The sequence below is a fragment of the Homalodisca vitripennis genome, chromosome 7, assembly GCF_021130785.1.
Source record: "Homalodisca vitripennis isolate AUS2020 chromosome 7, UT_GWSS_2.1, whole genome shotgun sequence".
In the NCBI taxonomy this organism is placed as follows: domain Eukaryota; kingdom Metazoa; phylum Arthropoda; class Insecta; order Hemiptera; family Cicadellidae; genus Homalodisca; species Homalodisca vitripennis.
Genome location: NC_060213.1, coordinates 62,886,452 through 62,903,323, shown reverse-complemented (window position 1 = coordinate 62,903,323; position 16,872 = coordinate 62,886,452). Strand labels below are relative to the sequence as shown.

Sequence of the window (16,872 nt, the reverse complement as noted above, 5' to 3'; positions counted from 1 at the left end):
ACAGTCGAAAAATTATAAAAAATGTAAAATTAAGTTTAAAAGATATTAAAAGAGAGTTAATAATTACAATTATAACTAAACACAAGATCTAGAAAATATGCTAATCTAAGAAATATCCGTCATATAATATGTTACAGTACTTAAATGAGTTCGAAATTCACTGTAAAAATACATTTGACGTTTTCTAATAAGCCAAGCCCTTATTACAACAGATTATTATTAGCCTACCAATTATTAGGTTGAGCCGAGGGAGGATACAACGGAGTAGTCTAGGAGTCTAGAGCTAATCTGTGTTGTACAAACACCCAACCTGATTTTTCTTGGAATCGACTAAGGAATCTTTCCTAACAAAGTACAGTAGTTCGATCATCAGCTGCGTTAGTTTTGGTAGGGTAGAAATAGGTGGATATTAAAAGGAATAACAAATATGAAACTATAATTTTTTTTTTAATTTTCCTAGTTAGATGCATTTAAAATCAATCGTTATATCGCCGTCACACAGATAAATACTGAAGATTTGATATAGTTGGCTTTAAGGAACTGTGTATAGTTGTTAGCTGATTTTTGTTTACGTTTGTTAACATTTGTTTACGTGACTGAAAAATATGATCTGATAGGAATTTATCATAAAGGTAGATATGATACATACTAGATATCAACAAAACTGATTTTATTCATCATCAAATAAAACTAGTGTGTCCGACTGTGGTTTTTTTTTTCTTTAGGGAAATTTTTCTACGATTTCAAGAAAAAGATCGTGTACTTATAGAACGCAAGTTGGCTCTCGGCTTCTAAGACTAATCTTACTACGAAAAAATGCCTCCTTAGTGCTTCAAAGGGTGGATCAAAAACTCAATACTTTCAACTCCTAAACGAGGGAAATTAGGAGGGAGTACCCGAGGATACAAAGATTTTATAGACGCATTTTTAATCGAAATTGATCTAAAATATAGGGTCTTCTTATACAAAATTTTATGTAAATCTATGTGGTTAACTAAAAGTTTAGAAAGGTCCTCCATTTAAAATTTACCATTAGTCCTACGGTTTAAAAGACACCAATGCATACCCATATTTCGTAATGCATAGGAAAAATATGTTATTAAAATGTCACTTTACATTATTTTATTTAGCCTTTTGAACTACCAAGTACGTATGAACATCATGGAGGGAGTAGTATGTCACGTGCAAGAACTTCTCTCTGTTACGTCATAAAATAATATTGTACTATATAATAAAAGCAAGCAAGTGTAATATCCAGTTGCAAACGGACCATGAGTCATCCAAGTTTGTCATCCAAAATGTAAGGTTATAGATGTCGCAATCAGGTGCTCGATGGCTGAATCAGCTGATGACGAGACAGGTGTGTCTGGGTGGAGGCGAGGAGAGATCGGTGGATGAAGGGGGAGGGGGAAACCTCGGTCGAGTCATATTGATTCATTTCATCTGTTGAAGCCTCGTGAATGTTTTGATGAGAAATCATTAGGATTCTTCTCTCTTCTCATTCATCACTGACCTCCGATGTTGCCAGCGATCTTTTCTCCTCTTTTAAAATCTTTTTCTTCAAAACTTTTCTTTAAAAATTGTTTATAACCTGTACGAAACATGTATGAGACTCCTGACATTTCTGAATATTGAAAATGCTTAAATTAAGCGTTTATTTTGGTTCAGTTCCTTTTTATCAATGCGATTTAGTCAAGGCTATATATTTTATTTCATAAATGGTATAGAAATTTAAAAATACTTACTATTGGTTTTAAATATAGTTTAAATGTTTCGTTTTGGGATCCGAAGAAATAATGTTAGTCTATAAAACGACTCCTTTTAAAAATATAAATTACACTAATGTACCTTTGTGTAATGGCAGCTAGGAGCTGCATTAAAATTGTGCATTTCTTTTATGTTTTTTACTTATCACGCCTTATGTTTTAGAAGTATTTGTCCTAGATTTCTGTATAAACCAATTACACCCTAAAACATCAGTGTTTGTGTATCTATTATGTTACTGTAAAGATTTAAAAGTAAATATAGCATCAAAACCTCGACTCATATTGGCCAACTGAAGAAGCATGTTTATTCTTTAGATCAATTTCCATATATATATATGGAATATATATATATATATATATATATATATATATATAAAGATGCTTTTGAAAATGTAATAAACTTAACTCAGTCCAAATAATTAAAATTCGGTCACTTTTAATGTGTTGTACTAAGTATATTTTGTATTAAAGGAATGCATATTTTTCGTATGAATGTCATTTTTGTAATTGTACTTCATCCTAAATAACATTGACAATAAAGCAAACCTCAATGACACCATGAACAAAAATGGCAGTTTTTGCAAAGTATATTATTACATCACTTTAATTTATAACGTCATAAATAATTACTTGTATTAAACCCTGTATTGCTTTAACGTTACATCAGTTAAATCAACACACATTGGCAGGTGATATGGATTATGGATAATTGGTCAATGAGCATGTAGGCAATGGGCGTCTGTTTGTTTTCAACCCGTCTCGTACATTTTCCCTAAAGGATTGTTTAATTCAGATATGTCATCTTTTGGTTTTCAACTGTATAAAGACTCATAAGGTTAAATTTTACATGTGTGTATGTATTATCAATGAATTAGTTAAATGACTTAAATACATCCCTAATGTATCTCCGGCTTCCCAGGTACTCGGTAATTCTAAGAGCTGAGGGCGCTTCCTACCTGCTTCTATAGGCTTTATCTCCGGTCCGTCCTCGTAGGCTGGAGTACTCTCCATGGTCTCCAAGGCTGTCGCCACTTCCACTGGATATCACTCGCGAAAACCACACCAGAAGAAATTGAAAACCCAGTTGACAATTGACGAAGCAGGCAAGATGTCGTCGGTCGATACAGGAGCGAGTTGCGCGCATGCGTGTGACGTCAGACTTTCAGCTGTTCGACTGGAGGTCGTCCGGTGTAGGTCGAGTGAGCCCTTGCCGGATTGTGTTGTAGAGGACTTCAAAGGACAGACCCTCTTTGTGACAAAGCTCAGTATGGGTGGAGTAGTTAATTCGTGGAGACTGTGGGCGGAAGTATTTCAGTAAGAGGATGAATGTAATAAAGTTGACAATTGCATCATCTCTTATACGTTTTTGAACAAATTTAATGGTTCCTTTGACTAAAAATATCAATTTAAAAATTCTATTTGTTGTTGAATATATTAGTAATCATCGACTGTTACAGGTTGAACATTAACTTTAAATAAAATTAAAGCATCACAAAATTGATTATCTAAGAATTCTTTTGGTAGGGATCGATTTGAACATAAACTAATTTCCCTTTAAAATTCTGTAATGATAAAACAAATATTTTAATATTCCGTTGCAAAACATTATGTATTCCAATAGCGCATTTGAGGCACAATTGCAGAGGTTTACTTCAACACAAGGTTGTAAGAATAAAACGGCAGTATAAATATAAAAAAAAAACTAAATAATGTATTTATTACTTCAGACAACACCCAGTTGTAGTACGTATCAAAATACGAGTAGCGTACATAAATTAAAATTAAATTGCACTTGCATTCTAATTACTCACACGTTAAAAAATCGACAAATAAGCACTATTTAATTACTGCATTTATAACATCAAGGTACAATAAAATTACTTAAAACGTTAAATTTAATTAAAATGCCAGATTTTATATTAATAAAAAAGTCACAATAGTATTTACTGTAAATACTGATTAGGTTCCATACTAAGGTTTTTGAACAACTGGTGGTATAAAGCATTCCGGTGATTCTACAATAGCATAATTGTCACTGCGTGTACTTAAGTGGGACATTAATAACCAGCCATGTCCAGGAAGGTCTGGTCAATGTCGTTGATGATGTCCTTATAGATCTCCTTCTGTCGCAGGACATCGTCTGGAAAAAAGAAAAATATTTAAAATTGATGCGACAACTTTGTAGGTTAGGTTGACAATAGATTGAAAATAGGTTATGACAGGTTTATACGTAACTTTCACTAGCTATGGTTTAGTCTCTTTAGGCTATCTTAGGGGAAATATTTTTATCAATTAATTAATTAAATTAAATCTGACATATTCACTATACAAGATACAACTTGTAATCCAGGGAGTCAGGAACTAGCTAAGCCCTTGCACCTGACTTGATTATCAATTTTCAGAAGATAATGAATAATAATTAACTCTTAATTAGTTATGCAGCTATCGATTGCTTCATTAAATTACTTGTTTTACTACCCAACCATAATTCTTGCAAATATTCTTGAAATATAGTATCAGTGGATACAGAGGTATTCGGCAAAGAATGTCTATGGTGCGTTCCATTTGATATTCAGACATTCAAAAATGTAAATCAGGTACTTCTTCTTGTGGGATATAATACAATCAGCTTTTAAGTCACTGGTAATGCAATAGATTATAATAATAATGATTCTTTATTGCAGTAAAACAATTTGCAAAAAAATTGTATAGCAAACGTTATTTCATAATATTGGATAACAATTTATAAACTACACCTATCTTAAGTTATCATAGGCACGGTCAATTCCACATATTAATGTGTAAACCTAATAATATATTGTATTTTGCTTGTTTTTGATATCATAAAAGGATAAATAGAATAATAATAAAAGGCTAATTTTCATCCCGTAAACTTATCAACGGAGTAAAATGTGACAACAAAAAGTGTCTTAATCGAGATTTGAATTGTTTGGATTCGTTAATTCGTTTGAGATTTCCAGGGAGCTTATTGATTAACTTGACACCCACTTGAGATAGCAAGTGTTCGAACATAGTCGTTCTATGCTGTTCAGTTCTGTAGTTGTCCCTGCCTCTGGTCTCGTAGCCTACTGGTGGACGTCCCTGTCATGAACCAGTTCACATTTGAATCGGCAGTACAGGGTGAGATCGAGAACGTAGAGGTTGGGTAAGGTCAAAAATCCAAGCTCCTCGAAGGCAATTTTACACGACTCTCTGTGTTTTAATTTCGAAATTATTCTAACCACTTTCTTTTGTTTTCTAGGTACTCAATCATCTCAACCGTAGGTCAAATGTGGATGTACTATGCCAAAGTGGCTGTTTTCAGTACATCCAACGAGCAGGATTTTGCTAGATTGCGTAAGACATAAATGTCTGAGACATCCCTTGAGTCGAGGTACATCCCCAGAAACTTGGTGGATTCGGCTTAATCTAGCTAAGATAACTTTATCCGCCGTCACAATTGGTCTGTATTTATCTTCTTGTTGACGGAGACAAAATGTAATTACGTTAGTGTTGACATAGTTATCAGATTTATCTTTGAATTAAGAGAGTCGTATAATCCGCATATTGAATCACCTCTCCATTTTGAATTGATGAATTCAATCTGTTGACGTAAATGAGAAAAAGTATGGGCCCAAAACTGAACCCTAGGGAACACATACGGCCTTTTTTACTTTGCCTGACAGGGTATTCGCGATCTGGACACACTGTTCTCTGCCACTAAGATATGACGAAAGCCATTTATGCGGATGAGCTCGGAACCATATGTTCATAACTGATGCAACAGTGTCCCATTATGCACACAGTCAAAGGCTTTTGAAAGGTCGATAAATATGCTGAGCACTTGTTCTCCTCTCCAAGCTATCAACAACAGCATGCTACAGCATCAATAGTCGATTTGTTTTTCCTGAATACGTACTGGATCAGGGTTAAGAATTTAAAGCCGTTCAAGAAAACCTTAAAGCCTTCTAATGAAAAACTTTTTAAAAATTTTGCTCATGACTGGAAGAATGGAAACAGGACGATAATTACTTGCGATGCAAGGGTCATCCATACTTTTTGAAGATATACTTTTTTGAATATTTCACGAAATCAAATAATGAAGTACCATATACTCGTATATTTGGCATATTAGAGTACAACATTTTAACTTTACTCCACTATTCACTATAGACTGCGGAATTGCTAAAATATTTTTACCATATTGTAATGTATGCTACTTCAAATTATATAGTACAAATTAGGCGATGATCTTGATCTTAGTTTAACGAAAGTATTTCAAGTTAACCACTATATACTAGTTTAATGCAGATGACTGTAAACCATTATAAGAAATAATTTTAAGATAATAAAAATCATGACTAAGAAATAAACTGCTTAATATTATTGGCTGAGCGTTACCTTGGAAAATTTTCATTTCTGTCTGTCTATTTGTCTGCCTATCCGCACAGTATCTCGAAAATGAACTGACTTACAATGTTGCATGACGCTTCATTTATATATTAGCAACACTGAGTTGAGTAATAATGCAATACAATCCATGGGATTTGGCTGAGCGCTACGTAATATTTTTGCAATGATCCTATGGGTAACCTTGACGATAACGGGAAAATAGAATATGATTACATTTGTAAACAAGCTGAGTAAAATCTTATGAAATATTTACATGTGACATTGTACCATATGTAGATTATTCATGCAATAACACTTAACAGAGTAAAAAGAATGAGTTCTATGATGATGCATGTCCAAGGTTGACACATTTTTTCTGCAGGCGTAAGCAGGATATCTTCATAATGTATTGTAATTACCATAGCGAAGCCTGTTACGCGACACGTGATGTGGCGTACACCTATCTTGTATTATAAACGTACGCAATTTTGCTGTCCGAGTGAAGGAAAAATTTAAATAGTTTGTATTACAAATTAGTTAATTGATAAAGTTGAAATGCATCATATATTACAAAAATGTGTATTAAAACAATTACTATAAAATTATAAATTGCAATAGATTAAAATAACAAAACATTAATAGTATAACAGCTAATTAATTATTAAATATGCTTACCTTAATTATGAAGGTTCATTCCCATGCAGGTGAACCATGCGTATTCATCATGCTGCAGAAAATACACCATGACGTTGTCGAGCAATGTATGAAAAGGTTGTGTTATAAAACAAAATATATGCCAGATGCAGTCGAATATTTCAATGACGCAAATGTAACCTTTTTTTAGAGAGAAAATGTATTTAAAAAGTAAAAGTAAAGTTAAAAATGTCTTATTTTACCAGGCGAAGTTAGGGCTAAGAAGCCCTCTCTAACACTTAACCTGGCACTCTTAATTAAATTTGTTCAGTAACAAATAGCTTCAATTGGAAGGTTAAGTGGTACTGATAATTAATGTTACAAAATATTTATTGATTACTGTTAACATAACATATAAAACTTTCTGATTTAAGTTGTAATATCAAACAATTTTCTTTCCAAATTTGTTATAAAAATGTATAAGTTAATATCTTTAAATTTCCCTTTTTTCCCCTAAGCCTATAGTTTGCGGTTATAACAGTTCGCGGATTACGGTTATCTCTTTGGTTACTGTTAATTTATGTTAGTCATGATGCATGAATATGACGTGAGGTTTAGCCAGTGACTTTATGCGCAGTGCACTAATGTATTATGCACAAGTGCTTTATGACATTGTGCGGCCATTGTGCCTCGTATGGCTGCACTTTGTATAAATTATGAACTCAGCCAGTAACTCTAAGATTAAATGTAATTAACATAACCTCGCTTGTAGGTTCTCGTAAATATTTAAACAATGGTTAAGTGTTCAATGAAATTTCCGTTGCGTCACTGAAGCCAAAAAATTAATATTCTTTTTACTTCACGTAAGTAATTTAATCAAGATTTATTTCTGAGTAATTACTAAAATTAAACTGGTAATAAAACAAAAATGATAAAGTTTTATGATTAGTCCATTCACTAATAAGGACCTGACAAGACCTTGTTCAAACCATGCCCTTGTTCGTTTTACATCTGTCTGTCGATAACCCTTCATAGAAGGTCTTCTAGACACATCAAACTTATTATGAGTTTACTACAAAAGTTTATATTGATTCAAAGAAAAACTATCGGTTTTAGGGTGAAAAGGTGAAAGGACAGTCTATCAATCTGTTTGTCTGCGATCACTGGTGATAGAAACGTCACACAGACTGGAAACTTGGCAAGTGGGTTCCTCTTTATCCAAGGAAGAACCCTATTGATGTTGGGTTAAGAGATCAAAAGGTTCAAGAACCCTATTGATTTTGGGTCAAGAGATCAAAAGGTTCAAGAACCCTGTTGATTTTGGGTCAAGATATCCTATTGATTTTCTGTCAAGAAATCAAGAAATCAAAGCGTCAAGAAACGCTATTGATTTTGGGTCAAAATATCAAAAGGTTCAAGAACCCTATTGATGTTGGGTCAAGAGATCAAAAGGTTCAAGAACCCTATTGATTTTCTGTCAAGAAATCAAAGCGTCAAGAACGCTATTGATTTTGGGTCAAGATATCAAAAGGTTCAAGAACCCTATTGATTTTCTGTCAAGAAATCAAAGCGTCAAGAATGCTATTGATTTTGGGTCAAGATATGAAAAGGTTCGTCTGTCTATCTGTCTGTCCGTTTGTGCGTTAACTCCTTCGTTGCGTTCTGTAGCGTGCTTCAACATACGGATGTATCGATTTATGTATTATTAAATCTTCCAATAAGAATGGTTATGTAATCTACTATCTCTTCTATATTCAAACGTTTATTTTAAAGTTTTATCGTTATTCAATTAGTTCTAAAATATCCCAGCAAATGATTGATAATTTTTATTGACCCCTTATGAATCCTGATCACAAATACTTATTCAGCATTATAAAGACCCATTTTGAATGAGTCTTTAAAATCAAAATGTGTAGAACCGTTAGAAAATTATTGCAATAAACGTTCTCTTTTAAATTTTGAGCCAAATTCTTTCCTACCTTAACTGCCCTTTTTATACATGTTTTCATGCATGTCATTCACTATTGTTTCCAAATTATTGTGGCATATCGACCATGGCACAAGATGGATTGAATTTTCAATGATTCTCTAAAGATTCTAGATGATATTGTTAATTTTATTCTCCTAAAACATTAGTTTCATTCATTCTATTCTAGCATTCTCTCGTGCAAAATGCAACGAAACTTGCGTTATAATCATACATTTTTAATTATATCTAACTTAAGAGTACTTTAATACTTCATTAAGACTTTATAGAAATATCTGAGGAGGGATTTATAATTACACTGCCCTTTTATTGTATTGTTTTATTTATTTCTTATTGTTTACAATTGACAAAACAACAGTAGTAATAACAATTCACAGTCAGAGTGTAATAGTATTTATTTCTTGTGTCTGCACTTGTTTTTAATCTATCTTAATTACAGGTTTTAAGAGTTGGGTTTTCTTCGTATAGAACGGTAGATTAAAACTAAACAGTCCTATTTTAATGACACGATACAGGATTATTCTAGGAAACATGAAGCAAAATGCTTTATTCCAAAAAAATGCGGTGAAGATCTTATTAAACTAAGTTTTTAAGATTAAATGTGTTAATTTCTGTGTCTGTTTCTCTATGGTAAAATAAAAGCAAAAATAAAATGCGAAACACTCCTCGCAGCTTTTTACGTCATTCATAACATTTCCCGTAAACATACATTAAGCAAATATTGTACATAGTTGTTTATCTGTCATATAAGCATTTTGTGAATGCTTTATACTTAATCAAACTATATGCTCCGTACTAGGAAGATCAAAAATTTATTTTCGGCAATCAAAACCATTCTTGGCAACAATCCATTTATTAGTAGTTTCAAATAAATGCATTGATTTATTTTAAACCTATAGATGAAATTCTATACAAGTGTTTGAAAAAAAAACTTTGTTAATGTGTTTCTGTAACAAAGATGACACTTTGGGTAATGCAGTACAGGATGTTTTGGTGGTAAAATAATAAATCGTGATGCATTCGTTCGTTGGAATCCCTTAAATGCCGGCCATGTCCAAGAATGTCTGATCGATGTCGTTCACCATATCCTTGTAGATCTCCTTCTCCTTCAGGACTTCATCTGTAAAAACAAACATTTGGTTTTGCATTGGTAAACAAAAAGGTGAAATGATACCGTACCTGGTGTGTGTCACAAAACAGCTATAAGATCATGAAAGCTAGGCAACTGTTAGTACATATTTATTTAAAACAAATTTTTAAATCTAGCTAGGTACTAATGTCTTGCTAAAATTATATATATATATATATATATATATATATATATATATATATATATATATATATATAAATTAAATTGTATAATGTTTGTAATAGATGGGTGGTAGTATGGGTGCAAGGTTTGCATTACATGACTTTGGGTCGATATTGTTACAAGGTTCCTGGTAAAAATATTCAAGAACAATTTTGTATACGTTCGATATTTGTACTTTACATAAAACCCCAGAAAGAGTTCAATAATGAATCATAAAAATATCTTTATATCCTGTTTTAAATACATTATATATTTATTTTGGACTAGCTCTTAAAGGCATTCATCGTCTGACATTTTAGGCTACTAAAGCTCTCTCTCTTCAAATCCCCAATATGTTGATGGTTCATTTATTTGACAGATGTCGAAATTAAAAATTTAAGCCAAGGCAAGCCAGTTTTATGGGGAAGCTTCAATTTGTAAAAACCTGACGAAGCCCTCTTGTGTAGTATGGATGAGATTGTGATTATGTCTATCCAAACAATAGATGTATATTGTCTAGCCTAGTTGATAGAGATTTGTGGTATTGTCTCCACAGAAAGAAGAACAATCGTTTCAACTGAAAATGTGTCTCTCCATTCTCTCTATTTCTTATTTTTCTCCAATTACATTTTGAAGTTCGTTCCATAGTTCATGGTCTTACAGCATTTAGAGAAAGCTCTAACCCGTTTATTTCTGACGTACTTTCAAAAGCATATACAAAACACACTCGAAAATTCCCATTTTCTCTTGTTGGACAAGAGTGGCTAACGATTGAGTACTGAGAGACTGGATTTTGCCAAATAGAATGATATTGACATGTTAGGCTTATGCAAATTATTCACAGCTTGTGATGATTGTGTGGTTTTTAACTAGATAAAACTATGACACTCAAACCCTACTCACAACATTATCCAATAGTTTTTTAAGTTTATATTTACTTAAATACACATTTTGTGACTCCAAATCTGCTCAAACTTATGTTGCAGATCGGCCGCTTCAAGCGGAAGATAGCAAAAGATAGCAAGGTATCGTCAATTCACTCAATTCCGTTGAATCCAGATGATTACTAGATCTTAACTGCATCAACATTTGGTTGCGTTTATTGGGGCACAGAATACTTGGTCTATATTGAGAATAAAGATAATCCGTCACCTAAAGCACGAGCGTGAAATATATGAATCGTGGAATTGATACAAGAAGAAAATAGCAATTCTCATGGATAAAGTAGCAAAAAGATTATAGAGAAAAATAACAAATGACTTTAAAATTATGCTTGAATAAAAATAAAGTAATAACGAAGCTAAAGTGAATTCAAAATAGAGAATAAAACCTGTTCTGTAAAAATACTAAAAGATGATTATGAAAACTGAAAAGATGGCTTAAAATATTTTGTCTTGGTTTGTCTGAATTCCAGGAGTCTCCCTAAAGAAGTACGGGTTCAATACACTAAATTAAAGTTGTGGGAACATGAGAAGTGTACAAATTTATTTAAGTTTTTGCTTCTCAGAACCGTGAAAGTTACTTTGATGTTGATCACTAAATGTAAAACTTTCTAATTCATGTACAGAGTGATGCGGTTAGAGGTTGCAATGAGAGGTAACGTGAATTTGTTAACTAGGTGTTGGGGAATAATGAACAAAATCTTTTCTGATTAAGCTCATTTTCATCTTAATAGCTTTGTAAATAAGATAAACTGCCGCATTTTTCGACGGGCGGCGTTATTGGCTTTCCCGTAGCGGTGCAGTTACAGTCAATGGAGAACGTTCTCGGGAGATGATGTGCGACTATTTGTGGCAGCAGTTGGAAGAATTGGGTGCTAATAACGATTTGAACGACTTGTGATTTCGACATGACAGAGCCACTTGTCGTACAGCACAAGGAAACCGAGCAGTTGCTGCACACAAAGCTTCCCGGCCGTTTAATCTTTCATTTCAGTGATGAGCATTTGCCAGCAAGCTTATGTGGCCTCACACCACTGGATTATTTCCTTTGGGGTTACTTGAAGCAGGAGGTTTACGGAAACAAGTCCAACTCGATACCGGAGACGAATGACAGATTCGTAGAATTATCCATCAAATTCCGCAACAATTGAACGAGTAAGTGATGAAAATTTTCATAAAAGAGCTTAAGTTTGTAGAGCTGTACGTGGCAATTTTTTGACGGATATAATTTTTCTTTAATGAAAATGTCTAATAAATATGTCTAAATAAAAAAATATAACAACTAAGTAAACTACAATGTGTATTTTGTTATTGTAACCTTAAATTAATCACCCATTACGAACATGGGAAATAAGTAATGAAAAAGATTATTTTACATTGTATTTCTTTTTTGCTAAGATATAATAAGTTTTGCTAAGATATAATAGTGAAAGCATGGGCAAAGGTTTCTTAATGTTTAGGGTAATAAATATAGTGTGACAATAGTCTTCATATTATGTAAGAGTTCACACTAATTTAAGAAAATGTTTTAATAATAAATTTAAATTTAATGTTTTAGAAGAATTAAGAACTAATGTTAAAAAATTTATATTACCATTACATGGCTAATACCATTAAAAATTGTCAAATATTTTGGGCTCGCCGCGAAGATTAAACCTTACGTGAACAGATAGTACACCAAAGCTAATTTCATTTAACATATAACAGCATTTTTCTGTTTCATGAATAACCAAAAAATCGAATTTTGTATAAACATTTATGAACAAGTTCATAAATGGATAAACCTTCCATTCTGTGTACTTTAGTCCCATTAGTCTTGCAGTAGTAAAATCATGTAATAAATGTTTCCGATCCACATGCGTGACATTGTTATGTATGTTTATATCCACTATTTAAATTCTTTATGAACATATTTTTTCTTAATCTTTATGAGTTAATCATTGACTACCTATATTAGGTCACTGAAGTATTATTTTAAACATTACGCTCAGTTTGTAGATTCTTCAGTTAGAATCTCTTAAGACTTATATACCATGTCCACACGGAATAGAATATACAAAGAATAGAATATAATAAAGTGTTCTACTATTAATGACAGCTTCGCTATCGACTGATCTTTAGTATACTTCCGTATAGTTACAGTTACTTTTTCTTTGAACAGTTTCGAATTTTGGCAACCATCTTTAATTCGTGATCCTGAATTTATATTTAATATTTCAAATTCGAATAGGATTGTGACATGTGACTTATTAGTTTTGGAAAACCATTGCTTGGTATCTCAATTCTATAAAAATTTTATTATGAAAAACTTATTTGTCACATGTGTAAATATTATTATCCACATTTCATTTATTAGGCCACTTCTGCCTTCTGAAACATGAACCTTGCCTCATTTTGCTTGAAGAAATAAAAGTGCATATTTATTGATGGTCTGGTGTGGTATAAAACAAACCGATTACTGGATAACCCAGTAATCAATAGGTCGAGGACAGGATGGTCAAATCAACGGAGAAGGCCAGGATGTTGATTGAGAATAAAATATATTATATTTTTAGTGGGGAAGAATGGGTTTCATGAGTGTGTGAATTTCCTGTTCACAGCTGAAGAAAAGCTTTAATCGAAACACAATGGATTCAGGGAGATAAGAATTGGTTAACCGATAACCGGTAGTAAGGAAAGTAAAGTGAAAAGTTTATTAAACTAGGATTTAATAACTGTGTGTAGACTTGGGGAAATACTTAAATATGGAAAGAAGATTGGCTGTTTGTTTCTGGTATGGTAGATATGTGTTTAAAAAAATTAATCCCTATACGGTTCAAAAAAATAGCAACGGTTCTTTGGAAATGTTGTGTTTACTGTAGTTAACGGAACAGATTATTCTGCTAAATAAATAATCGAAACGGTAGAAACTGATGAATTGGTTTAACATCTGCAGACCGAAGATATCTCAATGTTTGTATCTGTATTTGTAATGTTTTGTCATGGTATCAACCTTTAAACTTGGTCATGATAATTATGATGCCGATCTAAAGACAAGAACTGAAATTTTATTTATATATTTCAATTTAACATTCAGCAATACATAAACGTAATTTTTAAAGCGTTATAAACCGCCATTGCCTGTAATTTTATAAACAAATCTTAGGGAAGTAAATATATATTTATGGTTGTGTTGATTAATTCAATTTAGGGTTTATCCTAAACACAATTATATCTTAACTACATATATATCACGGTTTTATCAAAACAACTCTTTTGCAATATGAAAATAAACAATCCCGACTATTGTGAGAATAAACTGCAGATTTTAGTAAAGATATGGATCATTTCGTCTATCCCTTCTTCATAGTCGATATTTTGTTAATAAAGAAAGCTTTACCACTGTAACAATGGTCTATTGTTTTCATTTGTCAATAGTACGAAAGAAGATAGCTGAATATTGCATGTCTCTCACATTGCACAGCACGTTTCATTTCAGTCTTTGTAGTGGTCTAACAATGCGCCTCTCCATAAATTTTAAGGCTTCAACTAACAGCCAGCTTGCAAGAATTTCTAATATAGCTTGTAGATGTATACTCGTTAATTAACATTTATTCAGACCTGCAATAAACTACCAAGTCAAGTATTCTAAATAAATATTTTTATCGATTACGTACTCACTTTTAAAAATAGCTTAATTACTGCAAGACTAATTTTGGGTATTTTTTCCACCTATTTTAAAAGTTTATAAATAACATAGTTCTTCCCATTTTTCTTATATTGCAACAATCTTCATACTAAAGTAGGATTACTAATGAATTTTATACCTTAAATTACATTCACTGAAGTACTTTATTGAACAGCACACTACCAAAAGATATTTTCATCGTCAGTTTTCAAAAAAAAAATATTAAAATAGGCTATAAGATCCTTTGCTAACACTGATGCGCTTTTCCTCTAAGCAAATTTTAGGGTGTTTCGATCTAAATATCGCTAGATGATGGTAGACATGTTTGGACAAGATCATCTTACAAGTGCTGACGTTCACCCTTAGCCTGCCTTTAACAATTTTAGACCTTGATCAGCATTTAGTCCTCTCTGTAATCCTTTCTTTATTAAAAGTTTCCAATAATATTCCTAATGGTGTTATTGGTCTCGTATTGTTCCTTCACTCAATGACAATATAATATCATTCCATCTAAACGTTTTTAATTTTAGACCAATTTGTGTAGTTTCTAGGAACTGAGAGCCAATTTGAATTGTGTAAGCACACAATCATGTTGCTCTTGAAATTGATGGAATACTTTTCTCTAAGGAAGAAACTGACCGAGCAACTTTGAGGCGGAAATCGAAGTGAGAGGGTATTAAAAAAGTTAAGAAGACCAGCTATTTGGCTTAAAATGGGGGCTTACAGCCTCTTTATCTATTATTTATTATGTTCCTAAGCCGGTTTAAGTGAGTCAGTAAAAAATACTATCTGTCAGGAAAAATTCTTCTGTAGTAGGCAAAGTATTTATATAAACGAGGTAATAATTGAGTCTATAGTAAACGATTAGGTATAGTAATAAGATTAGGTAGTAACGATTTATTATTAGTATCTATAGAAATGAGTAAATGAATGAATCTATAGAAACGAGGTCATGAAGAAGTGTCCAATGAGTGTGATGTATGTATATTTTTTGCTAAGCTTTTTTCAAAATATCTTTTTTTTTATATTAGATCCTCAGACCTCAAACAGGTTGAGCTTTTTAGGTAAACACTTTACAGAAATCTTACGGCTTTTCACAAACTCTTTGTTTGAGAAGTATTTCATTGTTAACTCTGTCTATATACTATAAAGTGGAATGTAATTTGAGAGGGTTTTCTCTAATTTAGGAGTGCCACAAGGCTCTAACTTAGGATGTACATTTTTCTAGTTAATTTATTAGTGACATTACTTGCGACCTTACATATATGATTTAGATCGATTCAGATTTTAGGAGGACATAACCCTAGTAATTGCTGTTTTAAGCCATTAAATAATTCGCATTATAGTTGTTAGTTGGTTGGAGGCTGCTGGATCAAAAAAGATTTTTTAAACGTGTATTAAAAAACGGTTTATCTAAATAATAAAACTGATTTATGTTAAAAGACTCGATCGATCGGGGTTTTTACAAAACGGTTATCTTCTTTATGTACTCTGACGGCCATATTTACATTCATTATGCAATGTTGTCTGATATTAAGGCTAAACAATTTAGGAATTCGGGGTATCCAGAAAAGAACTTTGTTGGAGCGTTTTGAAAATTCGTGAGTTTGTATTGTGAATGTGTATCAGTAAATTAAGTAGTAATTTTGTAATTTGCTGTACATTAATCTCATGTTTTTACATAATGTTGCAAGGTCAAATTATATCGGTGTAAAGCATATGTCTTAGAGTTATAGGGTACACGTTTTGTATGACAGCAGGCACTTATTACCCTTACTTTATAATATATAAATTGTATAATCGTTTAATTTTTTTTTTTTTATTTTCTTTATTTAACAACCCAGTAAGGAACTACCGTAGCTTTACTTGCTATTGTAAGCAATTGGCGCTCCACTATTTGGTTGAAATCGTCACGTAACTATTTTAAAAACTTAATTTATTCCGATTTTATCGTGTTATTGGTTGAAATATCTAAGAATAGATATTTCCTACCCGCTTGTATGCTTATAATATTTAAAATATGCTTATTGAAGTAGATCATTGAAACCGCTCAAATCAAGAAAATGACCTAAGTAAATATTTAGAGGGTAACATGTTCTTTAACAAATATCAACGTAATTTAGTACTGCAATTTCTAATATTTGTATTAATCTTCCTAAATATTTGGGAAACCCAGAGATATAAAACTAAAGTTG

At 32.2% G+C, this 16,872-nt stretch overlaps 2 protein-coding genes across 3 annotated transcripts in view; both read right to left on the bottom strand.

Moving 5' to 3' along the window:
* Nucleotides 1–2,913, bottom strand: part of LOC124365932 (synaptotagmin-4-like) — a 140,238-nt gene extending 137,325 nt beyond the window's left edge. The window contains 1 exon segment of the mRNA XM_046822066.1: nt 2,723–2,913. Coding sequence (XP_046678022.1) covers nt 2,723–2,777 — 55 coding nt within the window. The 5' untranslated portion in view covers nt 2,778–2,913.
* A 538-nt stretch (nt 2,914–3,451) lies between these two features.
* The window catches only part of LOC124365933 (tropomyosin-1), a 39,968-nt gene continuing 26,547 nt past the window's right edge, over nt 3,452–16,872 (bottom strand). Inside the window, exon 10 of one of the 2 annotated variants that reach the window (XM_046822070.1) lies at nt 3,452–3,906. In XM_046822070.1, the coding sequence (XP_046678026.1) occupies nt 3,824–3,906 (83 nt within the window). In that variant the 3' untranslated portion in view covers nt 3,452–3,823. Of the gene's footprint in view, nt 3,907–9,082; nt 9,899–16,872 lie in introns of those variants that run through there. The other variant, XM_046822071.1, reaches the window with a different exon arrangement.